Genomic DNA, 22,447 nt, shown 5'->3' on the forward strand with positions numbered 1-22,447 from the left:
TTTCCTCATAGACAAGGTGCCTCAGTCCCTTAATCATCTTAGTGGCCCTTTGTTGGACTCTCTCCAGAATGCCCATGTCCATCTCATACTGGAGAGCCCAAAGCTGGATACAGCACTCTACGTGTGGCCACCCCCGGTGCTGAGTAGACACTAAGGATCACATCCCTCAGCTTGCTGGTAATCCTCCACCTAATATAGCCCAGGGCACTGTTGGCCTTCTTTGCCCTGAGGGTGCATTGTTGTCTTATGGTCAACTTCTTGTCCACCAGGGCAAGCAGCCAAGCTGCTTCCATCTGCTCAGCTTGCCAGGGTGTACTTGTGCATGGGGCTGTTCCTCCCCAGGAACAGAGGTAGGACTTTGCACTTCCCCTTGTTGAACCTCATGAGGCTCCTGTTTAGTCCATTTCTTCAGCCTGCTGTGGTCCCTCTGGATGGCAGCAATACCCATTTGATGTATCAACCTCTCCTCCCAGTTTTGTGTCATCAGCAAAATTGGTGAGGGTGCCCTCTACCCCATCATCCAGATCATCAACGAAGATGCTGAACAGCATCTGACCAGTACTGGCTCTGGAAGTGATAGTTACTGGCCTCCAGTTAGACTTCTCACCACTGATCAACGCTCTCTGGGCCCAGCCATTCAGCCAGTGTTCAACCTGCCTTACATACGTTAGAGACAGAACTTAAAAGCTACATGGCTTTTTAGATTTGGAAAAAAGAATGGAGGTGCAGACTTCCCTGGAGACATCACAACGTCAATTAGATGTAGGAAAGCTGTGTATTAAAACACTGAATTTTTGTACATAGATTCCTAGTTAATGTGAAAAATCAAATTAAGTGTACAAAAGTTACATACTCAACTACCAGAAATCAAGGAACTTTCTTGACAGAGCTGAATTCTGCTTATTCTGCACAAGCTTTATTGTATCAGGTTCAGACATTTATGCAGCATCTCTTTTATATATGCCACCACAAACCAGGTTTGCATTTTGGGGACAGAAGCAGATTCAACACAACAGTGAGGAGTATTACTTCAATTTGCAGGGCATTTTGCTCACCAGTGTGTGCAACTGGTTCATCTCTGTTAAGAGTCTTCTCATTTGAATTTATCTCTGTGCTATCCTGTGCACTTTATCAGCAACTGTATCCAAAATGAATATGCACTTAAGCAAAACCGAGCGCTTTTCTGTTTGTTCTTTCCAGTGTCTAGTGCAACAGGACTTCAACTCTTAATAAAGCTAGCATGGGCTACCGTCTTTTAAACATTTAACAGCATGCATTGATGCAGCCCTTTGAGATAATGATATATAAAATCCATATGTTTCTACTCCATACAAAAGAAAAATAAATGCAGAGACAGAGAATTTTAACTATGAGGTATTGTTATCCTTCATCTGCCTATTTATGATGACTGAAAAATGCAACATTGCTTTTGAGAAAAAGAATCTGGTATTATACGTGAAGGTTACTACCCTGAAAAAGACTGGACAATAGTATTCTTGCAGCATTTGGCAGTGTACTGGAAAAGGGAAACTCAAATGAAATTAACCACCTTTTCTGTCCTTTGAATTTAATAAAATTTGCAAGCTTCTAGATCAAGCTATTAATTTCAATTTGCCCGCTAACTCATGCACAGAAAGGAAATTTTTTAGACGGTTAAACAACCTTGTCAATTAGATGTTTAATGAATTAAGATGAACTGAAAAGCATTTGTAACTGACATCTGTTGATAAAGAAGTAGCTATATTACTTGAAGTTGCAAGGATCACTAATGAGTACTCTGTTAGAACTAATTGAATTTGTTTATTTAAGGCCAGACTGTGACTTGTGGCCCTGATGTCCTCTGGAAGTTACAGTGAAAATCACTGAGCAAAATTTCAAATTCTGTTGTATGCTGTGACATAGAAAAACTTCAGTAGGTGTATGAAACTAGCTAAATTTATATTAAATTGCTTTGTTTTTTTCCTAAAACAAGCCCTGCTGAATCACATCTTTTATTGAGTACGTTTGCTGGGCAAAAGAATGCATGTCTTCTAAAGTCATTTGTGTAACTATGTTGTGGTTTAGTGCTTTAAAACAAGTGCCTACTGCTTGTACAATTTCTCTTTGCTAATCCCGATGCTGTCTCGTGTGCTTTCTGCAGATGTAAATGAATGTGAAGCTGAACCCTGCAAGAATGGTGGAATCTGTACAGATCTCGTTGCCAACTATTCTTGTGAATGTCCAGGTGAATTTATGGGAAGAAACTGCCAACAAAGTAAGTATTCCATGGTTTTACATCCACTTTTTAAAATAAAATAATATTTTCTTTTGCAGAAAAGACCGTAGTATACTATGGAAATATTTCTGTAGTCTACAAATACATAATGCTCAAAATAGCCACCTTATTCTTTTCAAAATGGAGGAAAATTAAGAGACCAAACCTGTCATGCATTCAAGTAAAGCATCTGCTATGGTGGAAACATTTGCTAAATGCAAAGTTATTATCTAAGAGTCAAACAAGGAGTAGTAAGTAGTCTAAAGTAGAAAATACAAAAACTGATTCAGGCTAGGGGTTCGTCTCACCAAGTATCCTGTCCTCAACAGTAATTAGCAGATACCAACAAGTGTAAAAGTGGGGTGAAAATATATGTTACTCTCTGTGACAGATCTCTAAAAGTTGGACCTCTTGTTTACAGAGAAATCATTAGTGGAGTTCCTCCAAGTTCTGTCATGGGAGAAATCTTACATGATTTTACCAATAACATTAACTATGAATGCACTATACAGGTCAGATGCCTAAAGCTGTTACTACAAAGGAGTTCTTCACGTAAGAAAGACTAGGGAATCTTGAAGACCAAAATAACAAAAACAGAATAAACTGCTATGGTACGAAATGCAATATACCTTAACTGAACATCAATAACGTGTTAGAGGCTCATGGATTGAAAATACCGCAGAGAAGAAGCCAGTGTGTTTTAGTTGAGCAAAGGATGCTAATAGGGTGGTGTGGTGGAAAAAGCTAATAGAGTGCCATGATATGTCAGGCCTGGTAATTTAAGGGAAAAAAGGAAAATATTTGTGTATTAGCATTTGTAGTGTTAGATACTACATTTAAAATACCTCAGATACTAAAGTCATCCACATTCAAGAAAGGAAATTTCTAGTTCAACGAAGATCTGCTACCATATGTAGCAGGAAAAATAATATTTTTAAAAAAATGCTACATATTGAATACTAAATAAGTGACACCATAACAAAGCTGAAGAATCTGATTAATTTTTCTGTTTTCACATTATGGATGCATGGGGAAATATGGAGAAGAAAACAACATAGACCAATAACCACAAATGACTAGCTGGGAATTTTTTTACGAAGCCTCAGTGAATTCTCAGATTTATATATGCAACCTGCAGGAGATTTGAGGCATCTTCTTTTGTGCCTAATTTTTGAGACATACGTAACATGTTTATAATTCTAAAGAGAAATCAAACATTAAGATTTGCTTTGAGAAACATTAAGGCCTGTATGGCTACCAGAAAGAATTTGTAAAAAATGAACATCTATTAAAATTTTCTGTAAAAATTGCTGGTGAATCACTTCATATATTTCCTTACAAGGCACAATTGAAATACCATGTGGAGTTCTACCAGGAATCTCCTCCATCTCTTCAGAGTTTACCCGTTCTGGTTTTTTGGCCGCATCATGGACATTGCTCAGATTATAGACCACATAAAACTAGTCTCCTGTTTTGCTAGAATTGGGGTGGTCAGAGATATTACTTGAAGTTAGTATTGGATTTTCTGGATCATCGCCTGTTTTTTCATATTTATTTGTATAGCTGTATAGGTAATTAAATGTAAAAATGAACTTTGTGTGTGAAGTTGTATACATTATATATTATACTGGATTTGATTTTATGTGTGCGTTTGTATATATATGCATATGCATAGTTCTGTTTTGGAGAGCATATAACAGAAAGTATATGTGTACAAAAAATAGAAATTTCCAGTGTACTGAAACAGTGAAAGAATTCTGCTAATGTCAGTAAAGCATTAGCGAATTGCAAAATACATTTCTACAGTCTGTCTTCCTGGGTCATACTTTGGGGATTTGCAACAGTAAGCCAGTCAGACGATCTTTCTGGAGATGCTTCTGTAGAAGAATGCTGAAAGCTGTGACCCAGGACTCCATCATCTAGCCCATAGAGAAGAACACTAAGTTATTTGAAAGGATAATTCCATTGAGTGTTGAAGAATTTTTACAATTATGATAAAGCTTTTTTAATTTTACAACTATGATACAACAGTCAAATTGTTTTGGGGCAGAGATCAAGGACAGTGAGCTTTAAAATGTGCTTTGCAGTAACTATTAATTTGTCAGCTGCAAAATGTGTACAGGCTGAGAGAGCTGGGGTTGTCCAGCCTGGAGAAGAGACAGCTCCAAGGAGACCTTACAGCACCTAATGGGGCTGACAGGAGAGATGGCGAGAGTGTAGCGATAGGATGAGGGGTAACGGTTTCAAACTGGAAGAGGGTGGGTTTAGATTAGATATTGGGAAGGAATTCTGTACGGTGAGGGTGGTGAGATGGCCCAGGCTGCCCGGAGCAGCTGTGGGTGCCCCATCCCTGGCAGGGCTCAAGGCCAGGCTGGACGGGGCTGGGGGCAGCCTGGGCTGGGGGGAGTGTGTGTCCCTGCCTGGGGCAGGGTGGTGGGCTGGATGGTCTTTGAGGTTGTTTCCAACCCAAACCATTCTGTGATTCTATGGTGTGGTTAAATGGTAGGGCACCGCAATGCAGCACTGGAGCGCAGTGGTAAAAAGCTTCTGTTCTGTACTTCAGCTGGGCAGGGACCCACATATGGGGGCACCACCAGCCTGGTGTCTGCGGGGTAGTATCATGGCAGGAGTGTGAAATCAGATGTGCTTTCAAGACGTAAAAGAAAAGTAATATATTACTTAAATCAGTAGTTATAAAATGCCACACAACGTAGATAGTTGAATACTTCTCTTATACCACTCTTTATACTCATGTTATTCAGCTGAACATATGACGAGTTATCAATAAATAACAGATAATTAAGGATGGCAATAATGTTTGCACTGACTGTAATCACTGAGCTACCTCTGTTCAGGAAAATCAATGCATTCTTCTAGTACTGTGGCACAGTTCACAAACTTTGAGCATTCATCTACTTTTCAGCTAGCTTTAGCACAGCCAGCATTAAAATGGTAACTTTTCCTTTTTATGCCAATATAATTGTGCACTGTGCTGGTTCCTGCAGCTGGGCATGTAAATATCTTTTATTTCATGAGAAATTTAGTTATGTCATCGTACCTAATTATGTAATTACAAGTAGTAATTACATTCCAGCTACACCATTAGTTTTACACATATTTACAGTAATCATGTAATTAAATACTGCTACCTAATTATGTAAATTACTGATTGCTGTCTCAGTATTACCTCACAAAGCTCAGAGATTGCTAATCCACTTCACAAAATATGTGAACTTTCCTAGATCGATACTAAAAAAGGCAAAAATACATCATGCAGTCCATCATGCAAGCCTGTTCTCCGGGATCACTTTCTAATAGTGTGTCTACTTTGGTATATCCCAAATACCAATGCTTTGTAATAATAACTTGTCGTGTTACTCATCAGGTTGAAGGAGTTTATGTCAGACTGTTTTTCCTGATGGTCCCACTAAGGTTTCTCTCTTTTTAAAATTCTGTCATTTAATTCCACAGTAATTAATTTCTCTTAGTTAATCTCCTAAATAATTCCCTACCATTTCATCTCTAGCACTTTCCAGGTGTGAGACAACTGTTGTGTTACACTCAGGTCCTGCAAGCCTTGTGGGACACCCACTCAAAATCCTTTCGTCTAGTCCCCGGAGCCTCTGCTAGTACCTAGCGCAGCTGAAGTGAGAGGGAAAGGCTTGTCTGCAGCTAAGTAGTAAAATGCCTAATGAGCTTGGAACCATATCTGGAACACATTGACCATCTTCTGAGTCTCCTTCTGACATGGATGAGGTTTGGAGTTGCTTTCTAAGGGCTCAGCTGTGAAGTAAAGTTCTCAGAAGACATGGAGCTGACCTCCTGGCCAGCTGATGTGTTTCACACCCCAACAGTGCTTCTGCTCCTCTGGGGTCGTCTTCTGCTTTTTTTAATGTAACCTTGCAATTTTGAAGCATTGGCCTGACCTCTCATTTTTTTTTCTGGAGAGGCTTAAATTCGGTCTCCTTTCTTTCTTGTTAGCTACTACTGTCTTTAGGCATAAATGATGCTTACACCAGCTGCTTCTCATTGCTGGAAAGCACAGGATGAGGTGAAGTCAAAGTAATGGGGAGTGCAAGAGCACTGGCAGCTTCAAAGCACATTCAATTGTTCTGGAGTAAGCTTATCAACCTGTTGAGACATTTCACCGAGGATCTGATAATTAGAAAATTTGCCTACGGATGTTTAGTAAACACAGAATGGAAAGGGAGCACCTTTCCTATGCTCTGAAAGCCAAAGCTATACTATATTAATTCCATAATATTTTCCAGATTTCTTAAGGCATCAGCATTTCCTTGATGCATCTCCTGTTCTTGCACGCTCCAAACCTATTGCTAGCTTTTGTGCTGAATTCAAGCTATCAGTTGTGATTACCTCCATTACATTTTTCCTTAGTCTTGGATTGTCTATAAATAAGTGCTGCTTCCAAGGCAGATTCTCTGGGGGTTGAAGTTTTTGCTTTCTGGATGACAAAACTCTTGCAGGCCACAGGGAGCCACTTCCATCAGTATCAGACTGTTTGCATTATTCAGTATGAATCTGCATTGTTAAATCTCCCATGAGCAACATGGGTTGTGGATTGCAGTAATTTGTGAGGAGTTCCACAGGTAATTTTTGATCACTTTTTTTTTTTTTTCCATCTAGCAGATGGTACCATACAGTGGACACATTACAATTTCACCATCACGCATTTTGGAGCTGTGTTTTGCCAGTTGCCAGCAGTTGCTGCCATTAAAGCATATGGCAAATTTTCTCATGCTTTATTTTTAAAGATATAGATCAGATTAGTCACTGTAAATATTTTTTATATATGCTGTGGCCCTTCCCCTCCTTTTCTGTGTGTATTCAACATGCCCATATGTAGGAGGACTGCATTCGGAGCAAGTGCACCAATTTAGCTTGTCTAGCATGTCAGAAATCCTGCTAGGCAGTGTACCTTCACATTATTTTCATTTGGTTCCTGTGCTTTACATTTTAGTACACTAATGTGTTTATCCTGCACTTGGTTGTCTTCTGCCTTCCTCTCTGTGGAAATCAAAGTGGCGTTATTTTATTTAAATGAAAACGCCCCTTCTTTCAGTGTCATTTTTACTTTGAAATTATCTAAAGATCTGACAGATGTAGCCATAAAGAGACTTTCAAGGCTTCTGCTTACATGCAACCTGATACTTCCAAACTAGGTGGTGTCATTCTGGTGCACTGTGATTTTAGACTTTCATTTCTTTCAAAATTTTCCCCAGGAATACGGGATACCTGCAGCTTGCATGACCTGCAGTGCAGGAGAAATAAAGAGTTTCACAGTATTTTTTCAAGAGGCTATATCTTCTTCTTTTATTTTCACTTACAAGTGTTTTCAAGGCAGTATCCTCACTTGCCAGGACTTTTTTGCTTCGGGTGCTTGTCGTTTGAGATCCTCTGCTTGATGCTCAAGTCTTCAGTGAGTTTCTACCTTCCCTCGCTCCAGCTCTCATAAGCCCTGGCTCAGGACTCGGGAATCAGAAAGCTTCCACACTTAGGTTCAAAAAACCCCCGTGCAAAACAAACACCACAGGATGAGGACATACAAAGCGCACAGGCAAAATAAAACAATTTATGAAACAGTTAAAAGCTATGTTTTCATGGGAATCATTATGTCTGGCTAAAATCTGTCATCCAGTAAGTCTGTGTTTTCAAAATATAGATAGGAATCAGAACTTAACCATTTTCTTAAATTAATAAACCTGGTAACAGGGTTTCTGGTGAATTCAGCTCATGAGAATGCCCTATTAAAATTAAGCTGTTAAGCACTGGACTATTGTTGAATGGTAAACATGATCCCATTACAGCCATTCCTCATCTTCAGATTACCTGCTGGGGAACCTAGGTTTAAATGCATAAGATTTTTTTATGTTGTGGCTTAAAGCATGTAGTAAGCCACTGTGAGTCACTTTGTTTGACAGGAGCCAACATGAACTTGAGTTCCCTAAATTAGTGATTACTATTAGATTCTCTTCAAATGAGGTTTAGGAGAATCTAAATTTTCTACAGCCTGAAATACCAGTTTGACTAATTCTATGAATAATCTGACATGAAGTTTGGTTTTAAGCAGATTTTTGGTTGTTTTCAATATCTGACAGTTTTATGATCTGAAATACTGGTGTTGTATTAAACGCAGCGAATTTCTGTAAAACAAAACTGGCCAAACATACCCATTTTTCTCTTGTGTTCTTGAAATTGCTCTATAGTTCAAGTTGTCAATTATTTATGATGATACCTACCAAACTTTCATGTTTAATCAGTTGATTCAGGTTTTCAACTTTCATTAGGGAGAAAAATGAACTATAGAAATAATTGTAGTTTCTAGAAATACAGATTGCGGTATTTAAGTATGGGCATTATAATCACCCACAAAAGAAGAATATGTGCATTCATTAGTACACAAATAATTTATTCTTTTATATTGGAGTTTCTGTCCCATTTTTATTCATCTTCCCAGTATGTACTGGAATCCTGTTCAGGCACATGCTAAACCTGAGAGATTTCTAGATGACCTGTGGATCAGAGTAGACAGACCTTAAACTGAAACCAGACAGGTTTCCTGTTGCTGTTTTTCCCATTTATTAAATAGGTAAGATCTTGTAATTGCCTTAAATTTCCAGAAATTTCCAAAGACACTCTCTGTTTTTGTTAGGGAATTGAGACAAACAGCCCATATTCCTGTTTTCCATTGCATCATACCGTAAAGTAACAATTCCTTGAAAACTAACACAAACCAGCCCTGCTGCTGCCAGGAGGAGCCTTGCTTCAGCTCTTTGCCCATCTTGCTGCTTTTGCGGCTGCTCATTCAGAGCTGCTGGTTTACCCATTTGCCTTGTTGTCCTTGCAAAAACTGAACCAGGAAATGAAAAAGGTAATTAATGAAGGAGGTAAGTTCCCTGGTCCAGTGAACTTCATGGCCACACAAATACTGGGCTGCTGGAAAGGAATGGCAGGGGGCAGAGCCTGGACATGAAATGAGGACCTAATACCAGTTAAAAATGTTAATTAGTCCACAGTTTAACCAAGATACTAGAAACTGTTCTTTAATTCAAGTTTAAGGCAAGTGGAAGAATTGAACTTTTGTGTTTTTCTTGGTTTGTTTCTCTGCAAAGATCATAAAATCTAGAAGCTAGAGTTCTCAGCTAATTTGCCAAAGATACAACAAATAAAAATTCAGTAAATATATATATTCCCGTTTGTCATTATTTAGCTTACAAGTTCGGGAATTGCATGGAAAATTTAAGGAGATTTTATAGGTACATATGTGTGTGTGTAGGCGTATATATCTATATATATGCACAAATATTACCCTGAGAGAAATCAGCTCACTTTTTTTATTGTACTCAGGGTAGTTATCTTATCATCCATATGATGTCCTTGCTGGTTCAAAGAATAATGTGTGGTCAACCTCAGACAAAAGGAAGAATTGAAAAAAAAATTGTGCCTAAAAGAAATGTATCTATTTAATATAAATTTAATAGTAATACTTGATTTATGAGCTCCCCGCATTAGAGAAATATCTTAGAACAGAAACATTAGCAGTACATTTTGAAAGTGCAAGAGGGAACTTTAACATGTTAGGTGTGACTTAAATCCGTGACTTAAACTCAGCCTAGGTAAATATGACCTTTTTTAGGATGCTATAAGAATAAAACCCGAGGTTAAGTAAATGCTGAAAAACAGGCTAAAACTTTTGTCAGTAGTAAGGCTGATGATGCTTTATATACATTTTTAACTATTTCAGTTAATCATGGATGGAACGCAATTTCTATATTCACATTGGACAAAACCCATCTTGAATCTCTTGCTGAAACTAATGAGGTTTGCTGAGACTACACCATTCTGGGAATATTGTCTGGCTAGCATTTCTGTGTAGTGTATTGGTATGAAAGTGCAAAGAAGCAGAAAATGTTACAGAAATGACAGAACACATTGTTAACATTGGAATGTTCTTCCAGGCATTTCAATGACCTAGCAAGAAATATTAAGCAAACCCTAACATTTCTAATATTGAATCTTCAATCAAAAGCAGACTCTGGCCCTTCCACTGCAGACCTTCTTTGTCCAGGCATCCTGTGTAAGATGCAAAGGTGTGCAAAATTAGGCTCAACAGATGACAATTGTAGTTCTTCCTTTCAACACAATAGGAAAATGAGACTGATCTCTCAGTGTTTGATGTTGGAACAAAGTCCTTAGCCCAATGCCTCTGGGTATGTTTTCACCATGCTGCAATTGTACTGTACATCAGCGTAACCCTTTGAAAATTTGTTTCTCAATATCTTACTTTGATTAGGCAGTAGAGGATACAATCTTTACTCAGACACCTGACAGAAACCCATTCTAAAATATTCAGACAAGCCCTTAGGACCCAACAGGCATATTTTACACATTTAATCATGTCCTTAGTACAAAAGTCATCTAGTGCAATAATAGTACCTTGTGGGTTGTGTCAATAACTACAAAATGAACTCAACCCTATATTCAGGCATCTACAACCTCACTTTGTGACATGTCATTTTAGCTTGAACCACCTGGTTGTGGTGATTTTTTTGCCATGTTTCCTTACCTAAACCTACTAATCTGCTTTCCGCAGGCATTGTATCATTTTTGACTCATGGTACCCCTCAATTACCCTCAGTAAAGAGGCAGAAATGTTGTGTTTGGCTCAGGAATTAGTTCTCCTGTCTTCCACCTCTGTTATTCCTGCTCAGGGAGCAATACAACCCTACCTTTTCAGTGACATAGAATCATAGATATTCACAAAAAGTAGAGGAGAAAAAATACTCATAAATATAATGCACTGTTCCTATGCTGGAAGAACTTTTGTGTGCATTTTTATGCATGGCGAAGCCTATGACAATGCATATTTCAGCATTTCTAAGGTTTAAAAGAAAAATTACAGCACACCATTATTCTCAAAGTAGCCTCTATAGCTCTTAAGTTCCTGGTCTGGTCAATAATGCACATTCTCTTTTTATGTCCTCACAGAATGAAAAATAATTTGCAGGTAAGGAATTGGTACCATAAAAGAAATAAAAGCCTGGCTGTAGCCAGTAGAAGCAAGCTGAAAACAAATCACCAGTTAGTGTGACCAAAAAAAACCCCTTAAAGGTATGGAAAAACAGCTTCAATAAAAGCATAATTGTTATAAGTACATGAAAAGAACAATTCACTGCTGCAATAGGCTCAACCAAGTTCCCAAGTCACAGGATCATTTGTTCTGTTTCAGGTACTAGTCCAATTGGAAAACGCCTTATTCCAAGGCTTAGTATTTATAAGACAAAGGGAGCTTATTTCAAAGTAGATGAATCATGGAGGGTGGTTTGCCACCTGAGTCAGCCTGGTCTAGTCGGCCGCTACCCTTTGGTAGACACAGGAATGAACAATGATAGGGAAATCACCCTTAGAGCCATGCAAACTCCTCGTAATGGAACTGCCTTGAGGTTTGCAATGGTTCACAAACTGATTGCAGGGTAGAAGTACAGGTGAATACGGCATAAACCTTGTAGGAGTTGAAAGCTTGAAAGAAGATTCACATTTTGGAGATTCATTTGCACTTGGAATTCAGGCCAAGCTGTGAAAGATGAAAAGCCATGCGAACTAAAGAGAAAATGGAACAAAACACGGTTACAGGAGCCCTAAAAGAACTAAAATCTCCAGGTTCAGCAAAGCTCCCACTGGCAGCTTTCATAAGGAGGAGGAAATGTAATATGTTCAGTGATCAGCTTCCCACTGAGACAGGATTCACAGCTCCTGCTGCTTTGGACAGAAGGAGAGTCCAGCAAAGCTCCTGTTCCAGGCATTGGTGCAGCCATGTGTGAGCTACATAGGAGGGGAATGAGCAGTGCTGGTAGGTTACATCTATTTTGGTCCCTGACGACCACCATGCTCATTTGTTGCATGCCATTAGGTGATCCAAGGGCTTAGAAGAAATCCAGAATATCTCCAGTGCCCTGTTGCTTGTGTTGGAAGGAAGAGCAGCATGTCGTTCATCACAACTTGGTCTGATTCCTAAGCCTCCTCAGGGTTCCGCCTGGGAATGGCAGTCGTTCATTGCCTGTGAGATCAGAGGCCAGTCTTATTTACTCAGGGGTGTCACTGCTTCAAAAAACAAGTGAGGACATGAGCAGATATGAAAAATTACCCAACAACACAATACTGAGAGAGAAAGGCTTTGTTTCTGTCATGGTGTACATAAATTTGGACTCAAGAAGGGTGCAAGTGAGTTTTTGAAATGGAGTAGGGTTAAGACTTGAAAAATTTGCAAGTACTTTGCCTAGAAAAAACGCTCAATTTAAACCCTTTTTCTTTGCATCTGTGATTGTTTTCTAGTATTAATGCAAAATGTCATTCTGCCAGCTCTTGTTTTGGTGCAGTTACTTAGAAAGTTTGTTTACAGAAAGGTATCACACAGAACTTTTACCCTGTAAAACTGATGGACAGATTTACATCCCTTACTGATCCAGAAAAATCTGGTTGATAATGCTCAGCCATAAATATGATTTTCCTGTGCTGGCAGGTCTGTACAGTTGATGGTGACATTGTATGCCTTCAGCAAAGATCAGTTTCAGTGTGTAGTATGTAATATTGCACCTATTCTTCTAATAATAATATAAATTCCCATTTATGCTGCTGTTGCTGAAACCTAATTTTATAATTACTGCTTCTGTTTTTGTGCAGTTCACTTTTACCCATCCATGTTTTGAAATTTCATCCCAGGGGTAGCATAAAAATTAACTGTGTTGTAATTCATTACATCAAAGTTAAATAAAAGCAAATATTGCTAAGAAAAATATTCCCCAGTATTCTTTTAACTTTGAAAGCAAATTTGAATGCTTACATCCACTGTATGCAGATAGGTTTCTTTCTTTTTCTTCAGTGTTTCTAAAATGTGTCCTTTCTCTTCTGCATAGCAGTAAAACATCTATACAGGAAGTGGAATATGGATTTTGCTGTGATTACTGAAACATCTTCCTCTTCTTTTTCTTACCTCCTTGTCCTTCCAAAATTTTTTTCATAATACCATTAACTTTTCCATCAGGTGCAAATTTGAGTCAGTATTGAGTTTTGTTCATTTTTAGACATAGGAAGTTTTTTCCTCGATAAAAAGTGTCAGGTGGAAAATACTCAGGAATTAAATTCCTTTCCCAAATCGCATGATGGAATCTGTTCAGCCTATTCTCATCTCTTCTGAAGTTAATGGGGCACAAGTTACATGATGTCCTTTAAAAGCTCTGATTTAGTCTTAGACATACAAATAAAACTGCTAGAAAGAAAATATGGTTTATTAATATGGTTTATTAATGAAGTGTAGTATGTTTTTCCCTTCACCTAAGAAGTTAAATCTCTGTAGCATTAATTGCAAATAGATTTAAAAATTGAAACACTAGTTTTTTGATGCTGTTCATTATTAGTATTTAGTGATGGAGAGTCCTCTTTTCAGACACTTTAATATACTTTAAAAGTGGTGTTTGGTTCAATATGGAAAGCCATCATCTAACCTAATGAGATTTGCTGTCTGCAAAGTACAAGGAGAAGCAGACCCCAAGAAATTCACCAAGACAGCTTACTGTGTAGGGAGCTGGCCAAGTTAACCAGTATTAAAAGTTGAGGAGACGTGTAATTTTTGTGAACAGCAAAAAATGCAGCAGTCTGCAGCGTCCATGTGTAAGGGACGTAAAGCAGATGAGTGTTTCCTCTTGGGGAAGCAGAGAAGTGACTGCACTGTTCTGCGACTGGAGAAGGGGCCTGAGGAAAATCAGATTCAGCCCCACTGGCATCTTTTATGCATGGTGGAGCACCTTCAAACGATTGTGTGAGAGTCGCGACCCGTAATTCTCACAACACCAGGAGCTGCGATATGAATAACACAATCTCAAGTTTGGTCAGATACGGAAGGTATTTCATTTTCTTATAAGTAGATGGTAGTCTTGTTCATTTAAACTTTACAACTCCTGAAAGACATATAAAGCTTCAACTCAAGCTGCTGCATTTTCCAAACTGCAGTTGATTCTTATTCATGTTGTTAGATGCAAATACACACCTGCTGAAGAGATACGGTAGTTAAGTGCACATATTCCTCCTTGTTAGTTTTGCTCAGATTAGGTCCTCTTGCACAAGAGAAGCTGAGAAACGAGTTCCCCTGTTCTGTCAATCCTACTGCAGTTAAATTAGCAGACCAGCATCCAACATTGCAATATTGTGGTCCATGTTAAGGCAAAAGGATCTGAAGTCACAATAAATTTTACATAGGGACACTTAGACAAGAAAGGCATTAAGATGTTTCCAGAGTCATGTGAGCTTTTTGACTTGCACTGAGGATATGGGATGAAAAGGTTATTGGGAATTCAGACTGAGATTTCTAAGTTTTTATAACATAGTGTTAGAGTTTTGTGATAAGTCATTATGGATAAATAATAGCATAGTTTACTGCTATTGCTACTTTATTGAAACAAAAGTATCAAACAATTTGGCTTTGGTGATTGCAATGTAATTTTGTTATGTGCACGTTTATTTGGAGTTGCTTAATACAGACATTGTCAGCACAGCAGGGTCTCCTGGCTGTTACTCAGCCATCAGTCTAACACTTCAAGATGAATTTGTAAACAGAGTTGTGCTCATTTCTCTGTTACTGACAGGTAACTTCCCATTTGCCTGTTCTTATAACATTTTGTGAATAGTTCTCTTTACGTAGTTATCCCTGAAAGTTACTGAGTCATTCTGTAACTTTTCAGATGTCTAGGCATTTTGTAAATAAGATGAGAAGATTTTATTCACAATGAAGTCAAACATTTATTTTTTGCTTTATTTTTGAAAGGAAAATGTGAAAAGATTTGGATTTTGGTAACTGGATGACGTTCTCTAATACCTTCCATCTCTTCTATAAACAGCTGGAATGGAAAAGTCACAGATATCTAGTGGCTTCATTGACCACGTTTATCTTGGAGGCATTCCAGGAAAGGGGATATTATTTCTTAGTTTGTCATCTTAGAAATACAAATCTCTTCTAGGTAATCTCCTAACAAACTCTTTTCCTATATAATATTAAATTATTGGATAATAAGGCTTCTTACAGAATACTGAGTAAATAGCCTATAAACAGTATTAAAAGGGATGCCTTTTGAAATAGTGGCTTTTTAAAGTCTACTTTCTATTCTTAATTAAACTGCTATACTTATTCATTATGTATGCAGTGTTTTTTCTTGGGAATTGTTTTTAGACTATTTACATGAATAACATAATGTATTCTTAGCTAAATTTCAGTACCATTTTATTGGTAATTTCTTAAGAACATGAAAAAACATTGTGCTGGGTCAGAGAGTTCAACAGCCCAGCTGGCTTACCAAGTCTGTGACTGTGGCAATGAGAAACATTGTTTTAGGAGAGAATGTAGGCTGGGGCAGTTTCTACCATTTCTTCCCCTCCTATCTCCTCCATGTCTACAGTTCCTGTAGGAATATCAGAGGGCACACCTCTGGTCAGCCTCTTCAGTTTCATCTGTGGACCTATTCCTGAATTTGCGTGGGTTATTTTTTTTGAACCTGTTGATCCTTTATCTGCCTCTAGAAGGCTCCAGAAGACCACTACCCACTGTGCAAAATACATTCTTCTATATGTGTTAAGCTGATTTTTTGTGAATTTCAGTGAGTGCTCCCTATTTTCAGTAATGTAGATGGGATGAACAGTACTGCATTCGTCTCATCTATCTCTATGTAAAGTTCAGTCATATCCCTCCTTGGCCTTTTCCTCTCCAACTTGAAAAAATCTAGGTTTTTATTCCCTTTTCCTACGATATCTGCTTTTTCCCTTTAATCATTTGAACTGCCATCCCCTATGATTTCTTTAGGTCTGCACCTTCTTGGAAGGCAGAGACCTGAACTGCACATGGTATGTGGTCACACCAGGGTTTCATATACATGTGAAATAATACTCTGTGTCTTGCTCTCAGTGCCTGACTTTTTACCAGCTTTTTTGGCTGCCACTGCATTTTGAGCCAAGAACTTCAGAGAACTGATGATGATGACTGTGAGATCTCTGCAGTCCTAATGGCCATTTCCATGTTCAATATTGTACAGGCATATTTTAGGGGTTTTTTTCATAGCTGCAGTATTTTCCATTTGTGTACATTGAGGTTAATCTGTCACCCTTTCGACCACTCATTCAATTTTCATTGTCCTTCTGGAGCTGCTCATCATCAGAGTGTCATTTGATCAAGAGAGCTTAGTAGCTTCAAAGTGGACAATTTCCCCATTCATACTTTCCTCCAGGCCACTGATGAGTAAAACTTACTCCAGCAATGATCCTCAGGGGATACCACTGCTGACATTTCATCTTGAAAAGCTACTTCTTGTCCTTTAGTTAGACTTATAGCTGTGGCAGGGCCTTTTCAGCACTCCCTGGCAAGAGCCTTTCATGTGGAACCTTATCAAATGCTTTCTGAAAACCCAAGCGTGCTGTTTCCGCTGTATTTCCTTTATCCCTATGCACATTATTCCCATTAAACTTGGTCAGGTGAGGCAGCACTGCCATTTACAGAAGCCATGTTGGCTCTTTTCTAACAGATTGTCTTTGTCCAGGTGCTTAGTGATCTTAATTACAGACTTAGCAGCCTACAAGATGTCTAAGTCGACTCACCGGCCTGTGGTTCCCACAGTGCATCCTAAAACTGTGTTTTGTAGGTGGGAATGAAGCACTGGTCTATCGGTGCAGCTCTGTAGTCCCCTAAATCTACCCTTTTCATCTAAGCACAATTCCTAAAAACACTACGTCATGAAATCACATTACCGCTGGAAAAAGCAAGTCATTAATAGGTGCCAGGAAACTCCAAAATCCTGTAGTTTCCATTTTTTAAATCCTCAGGCTACCTAAGATTTGTCTATTTTCAACCTGTGTCCTCAGCGTGGAGCTTGTAGAGCAAGTGAAGGCCAAAAGTGAATTTTACAACCTTACTATAAAAGTATGAAGAGAGGATTTGGTAATGGAAGCGTGTAATAGTCACTTAGCAGTAATGGCACTGTTGAGAAGTAGAACGTAATATCCAATTTCTTTATATTTGATTAGTTCTGATAGCCATTGCTTACACACATGAACTGTGTTGTCCAGTATGATAGCAGAATAATGTGCTGCTGTGGGCTGAGATGCTACATCAGCATAAAAAGCATTTAATCTCTTTGGACATATCAGCAAATAGGTAGCAATCCTTCCCATTACTGTCTGAAAAGCTGTCTTCTGTTGCACGGAACATAACTAATCACTTCATTTTCATGTCACCTCCTAGAGGCTTGAATCTTACTTAACACAGCATCATTTGAAAAGTTTGCTTGTCTGAAAGTGTCTGTGCGCTTATTAGCTGCCACCGACGCAAATTGGTAAAGATGTTGCCTTTGACATACAGTATTTTACGTGAGGCATGAAACAAGATTAATCATATTCTTCACCTCAACGCTGCAATACCACACTGGCTACTAACATGTTTGGAATCACACTTCAGAAATCAGAGTAATAATAATAATTAAAATGTTAACAGGTCGAGAAAATCCATTTATGTTTTGTTTTAAATCTGCGAAGCAAACTTATGGAGATAAATGCCTTCTGTTAATCAGATTTCAGAGTTGAATGGCTCTATAAACTTACCAGGCCTCTGCAAAAAAGTGTTATTCCTTTGTGTAGTTAGGAGTGACCTCCAAGTTATAAGACCTGCATGTTTCATTTTTTGTCTAGTAGATTAAAACTATCTGAAATAATCACTGACATTGCGTGTTCTTGGCGTCTACTGAAGCACAAAATAAAATGGGGGTTTGTAAATTCAATTTTGTGGTTTCATTTTGCATTGCAAGAGACTAGAAAGAGGAATGCATGATCTGTTACCTTGTCTCAGTGGAAGGGCTGATTAAGTTCCTTCAATGAGAACAAAAGCATTGATTGGGTCTTGCCCATGGTCTTCAGAACAACAATTAACATGAGTTCCTACAACCGAGTTACTCAGTATCATTCAGATCAGAACACTGGATTTGGGAAAAACACTTGAGCTACACGGAGTAAGGAAACCATGTGATTAGCTGCAGAATGATCAGAATGGTGAGCAGCTAAAATGTGGGAAGCTGAGCTTGTGACCTACAGCTGTCCCCCCACTATGTTAACGCTCACCAGCAATCTTCAGCTCCAGTCCATGCAACGAGAGGCTGAGTAGCTCAAGTCCAAAGCACTGCTGCACTGAAGCTGGAGATTTCTAGCTGTGGGTAAATGTCTGACTAGCAAAACCAGATGTATAGCTAATGTGGCTGCGGTAGTACACCATCTCTTTTGGGCAACGGTGATTTTAATCTTCGTATTAGAGATCTGCAGTTTTAAAATTCAAAAAGTCAGTGTTCCATACACAGCTCTCACACAACTTAGAATTCATTCCAAGTGAAAATCTGCCTCTGTGTGGGAGGGACTGTAGAGGGCTTAGGCTCTGCCTGTATTTAAAAGTGATGTTTTAAGAGGTGACATAAGAAGCAATAGCTGCTAGTGGGGGGGAAAAAACCCTGTCTTGAACTGGAGAGCAGATGAGATGGCAGTAAGAATGTGCTTGACAAAAGAAAAAAAAAAAAAAAAAAAAAAGAAAGGAGACCAATACATTAAAATAATGTGTATGTAGGAACGTACTTACTGTGTCTGTATAATCTGTAGCTGTACCGGTATGCTGTAATCAGTGTTCTTGGACTACTGAAGCCAAGCCATGAGACAATTAATCAGATGAGTGGGATACATAACCATCCTTCGCAATACCTCCACACAATATGTTTGCTCTTTGCAAGTACGACTGAAGTAAACTGAATGTACGAAGGCAGAGTACTTCCAGTAACTTAAGATTCTAGCTCTTCAATCTGTCATAGGGTGCATTTATGCATCTGATCTGCATATATATGCAAAGACAGCATCTTCCAGAAAAAGAAAAGTCTTCTTGGGAATCTACCTTCTCCTGGAAATGAAGATGTAATTTCTAAAACCAGAAATTCTGCTTTTAAAAATATACTGATTATCCATGCAACTAATGTCAAAACTTTGATTTGGTACAGGAAAACATACAGAATTTTTGTATGTCAGCATCATTGTAACAGACTGTGACTGACTGGGAGAAATATATTCATCCTTAACTTTATCAAAAAAATCTGGACTGCAGACACATTTGTAGAAAGTGTTCTGCTTATGAATAGCTCCCAAGAAGAAAAAGGTGCTAACCAACAAAATATTTATTGTTATTGTTATTGCTATTATTAATTCTTAATTGTTAATTCTTAATTATTATTTCTTGTAGCACTGCATAATAATGAATCAAGTAAAGTACTTCAGGGAAAAGTACTTTTTTTTACAATTTACCCATTGTAAATGAATAACACTCCAAAGTTAATAGATGAATATCAGATTATTCCTACTCAGAAAAGGCTCCTCTGTGCTGGTTTGACAACAGGATTTACCAGTCTGTGAGCATTGATCTGCAAAGAACCTGGAGTTATAACTATCTGGAATGAGAACATCACAACAAGGTTGAGGTTGGCAGGGTCCTCTGGAGGTCCTCTAGTCCAGCCCCCCTGCTCAAGCAGGGCCACCTAGAGCCAGGTACCCAGGACTATGTCCACTCAGGTTTGTAGTATCCCCACAGACAGGGCTCCACAACCTCCCTGGACAACCTGTTCCAGTCTTTGTCCATTCTCACAGGGAAAAAAGGAAAAAAAATATTAAAAAATCACATGTTCAGGTGGAATTTCCTGTGGTTTAATTTGTTCCTGTTGCCTCTTGTCCTGCCAGTGGGCACCACTGAGGAGAGTCTGGCTCCTTTGTATTCATTCCTTCCCATCAGACATTTATACACATTGATAAGATCCCCCTGAGCCTTCTTGTCTGCCGGCTGAGCAGTCCCAGCTCTCCCAGCATCTCCTTGTAGATATGCTCCAGTCCGTTAGCCATCACGGCCCTGCACCGAGCTAATTCCAGTAAGTCCACTTCTTTTTAATAGTGGAGAGCTCAGCACTGGACATAACACCCCAGATGTGTCTCCTCAGTGCTGAGTAGAGAGGAAGGACCACCTGCCTTGACCTGTTGGCAGTTCTCTGTCTGATGCAGCCCAAGAGGCCTTCTTTGCCATGCTGTCTCATGGTCAGCTTGTCCAACAGGACCCCCAGGTCCTTTTCTGCCAAGCTACTTTCCACCTTCCCAGCCTGCCAAGGTGTACTTGTGCATGGGGCTGTTCCTCCCCAGGAGCAGAGGTAGGACTTTGCACTTCCCCTTGTTGAACTTCACAAGGCTCCTGTTTAGTCCATTTCTTCAGCCTGCTGAGGTCCCTCTGGATGGCAGCAATACCCATTTGATGTATCAACCTCTCCTCCCAGTTTTGTGTCATCTGCCAACTTGCTGAAGGTGTACTCTGTCCCAGTGTCTGGGTCACTAATGAAGGTGCTGAAACTCTTGGCCCCCGTATTGACCCATGGGATTCACCACCACTGGCATTAGATGTAATATAAACAGAATGAGGAGTCACTTGGTATTTCTAGGGCAAACAGCTTTCTGAGGTTTTCAGTGGGTGTTTTGACTTGAATCACTTGCTAATTCCAATTCCAAAGCCACATCAGCCTTTTTATGATCATGTTTTTCAACAGAATAATCAAAGTCTGGAAAGTTATTTGCTGTTATGCTCATCTCTTCCTTGGCATCTGTTTTTAAAAGACCTTTTTCCGTAAAGCCCAAGTATGATAACTGTCTAGTAAATCTAGTTTTGCAGAAAAATATATCATCATGTATTGTTAAAGTAACCGCTTTTCAGTGTTTTTAAAACTCACCAGCTTAGTTTCACTTAATTTTAGCCTCTTAAACCTAGGCACTTAAGTTGAAGACAAGTGCTCTAGGTCTGTCCCTTGGTCAGTAGACACAGAAAAGATGACCACATTTGTCTTAAACACTTCCCTAATAGACGTTGGAATAATGGAAAACATGGTTTTGAGTTGCCAGTTTCTTTCCAGAGATGACAGGAAGAGCCTAAACAGCTATTCAGGGCAGATACGTAACTTCTAGGTGCCTGAAGCTGGGTCATATGGATTGCATCCCTTACATTTGCTTTGTTTGGTTAGCTATTTCTTAATTCAAACACTTTGGAATAATGTCCTATTTATGGTGAAATGAGATGTTGATAAGGAAAAAATAAGGGTCTATGAAGAAAAATTAAAAAAAGGTCATGTAAAGATTTATGTTTAAAATACACCATGGAGTCACAAATGCATCTCACTTTAGTATACTGCTGTAGTAATGAAAGGCTTCTCTTACTGCACATATAGCACGATAAGTTTCTGAATTTTTTCCACCCTAATAAAAGTCCATGACCTTGAAATTAATTCTGTATTTTTAAATAAACAGGACTTTAAGCCCTGATCCTTAAAGGTGCTCTACATGAATATAAGGTTATACCTACATCAAATGGCTTCCAGGAACAAAGTCTAAATGCCGATATCTGAATTTGCAGTTATTAAAAAGTTGGATGTGTTATAGAAGAAGATGGGAACAGCTTAGAGACCGTAACAACTGCTGTTCCTGTGTAGTCAGAGTTAAATAACAGTCGTTTGCTTGCAGTTTGTGTCCAGTACTGTGGGTATAGCTCATATTTAGCGTATCAGTTTAGCAGTATATTGCAGGATATTCTCATCTTTTTACTTCTTTCTGAAGAGCATGTATTCCATTGTAATGTAGAATTCATATTAGTGCCGCTAGTAGTAGTAATTTTTAAACAATTTCAATGAATACATCTTGTAACAAGTAATATTGTCATTCCTAGGAACAGTTGCTTTCTTATGGGGAGGGGAAAAAAAGTAACAAACCACAACCCACCAAACCACAAAGACAGAAAGAATGTCTCTAGGCAGCAAAATGAGATTTGCCACTTGAAAAGCACTACTCTTCTCCTGGCGAGTGAGCATTCTCATTGTCAGGCTGGCTTGCAGGAATGCTAATTACACTGATGTAATCCCACTGATTTCCATTGTACACCTGCTAGAAAAATGCAGATTGTCTTTTCAGTGCAATGAAATCTTGTCTATCCAGTTTCACTTCCAAAAGAGGATTTGGGTGTGGGTTTTTTTTTTTTTTGTTTGTTTTTTTTTTTTTTTTTTTTTTTTTCTGGCGGGGAGGGGTGGGGTGCGGGAACAA

The 22,447-nt window shown here is 38.8% G+C and overlaps 1 protein-coding gene across 2 annotated transcripts in view; it reads left to right on the plus strand.

The window, feature by feature from the left end:
• Nucleotides 1-22,447, plus strand: part of EDIL3 (EGF like repeats and discoidin domains 3) — a 257,033-nt gene that overhangs the window by 147,402 nt on the left and 87,184 nt on the right. For both annotated transcript variants that reach the window (XM_055699782.1, XM_055699781.1), the window contains one exon: nucleotides 2,141-2,254. In XM_055699782.1, the coding sequence (XP_055555757.1) occupies nucleotides 2,141-2,254 (114 nt within the window). The remainder of the gene's footprint in view (nucleotides 1-2,140; nucleotides 2,255-22,447) is intronic.

This window comes from Falco cherrug, chromosome Z, assembly GCF_023634085.1.
Source record: "Falco cherrug isolate bFalChe1 chromosome Z, bFalChe1.pri, whole genome shotgun sequence".
Taxonomy (NCBI): Eukaryota; Metazoa; Chordata; class Aves; order Falconiformes; family Falconidae; genus Falco; species Falco cherrug.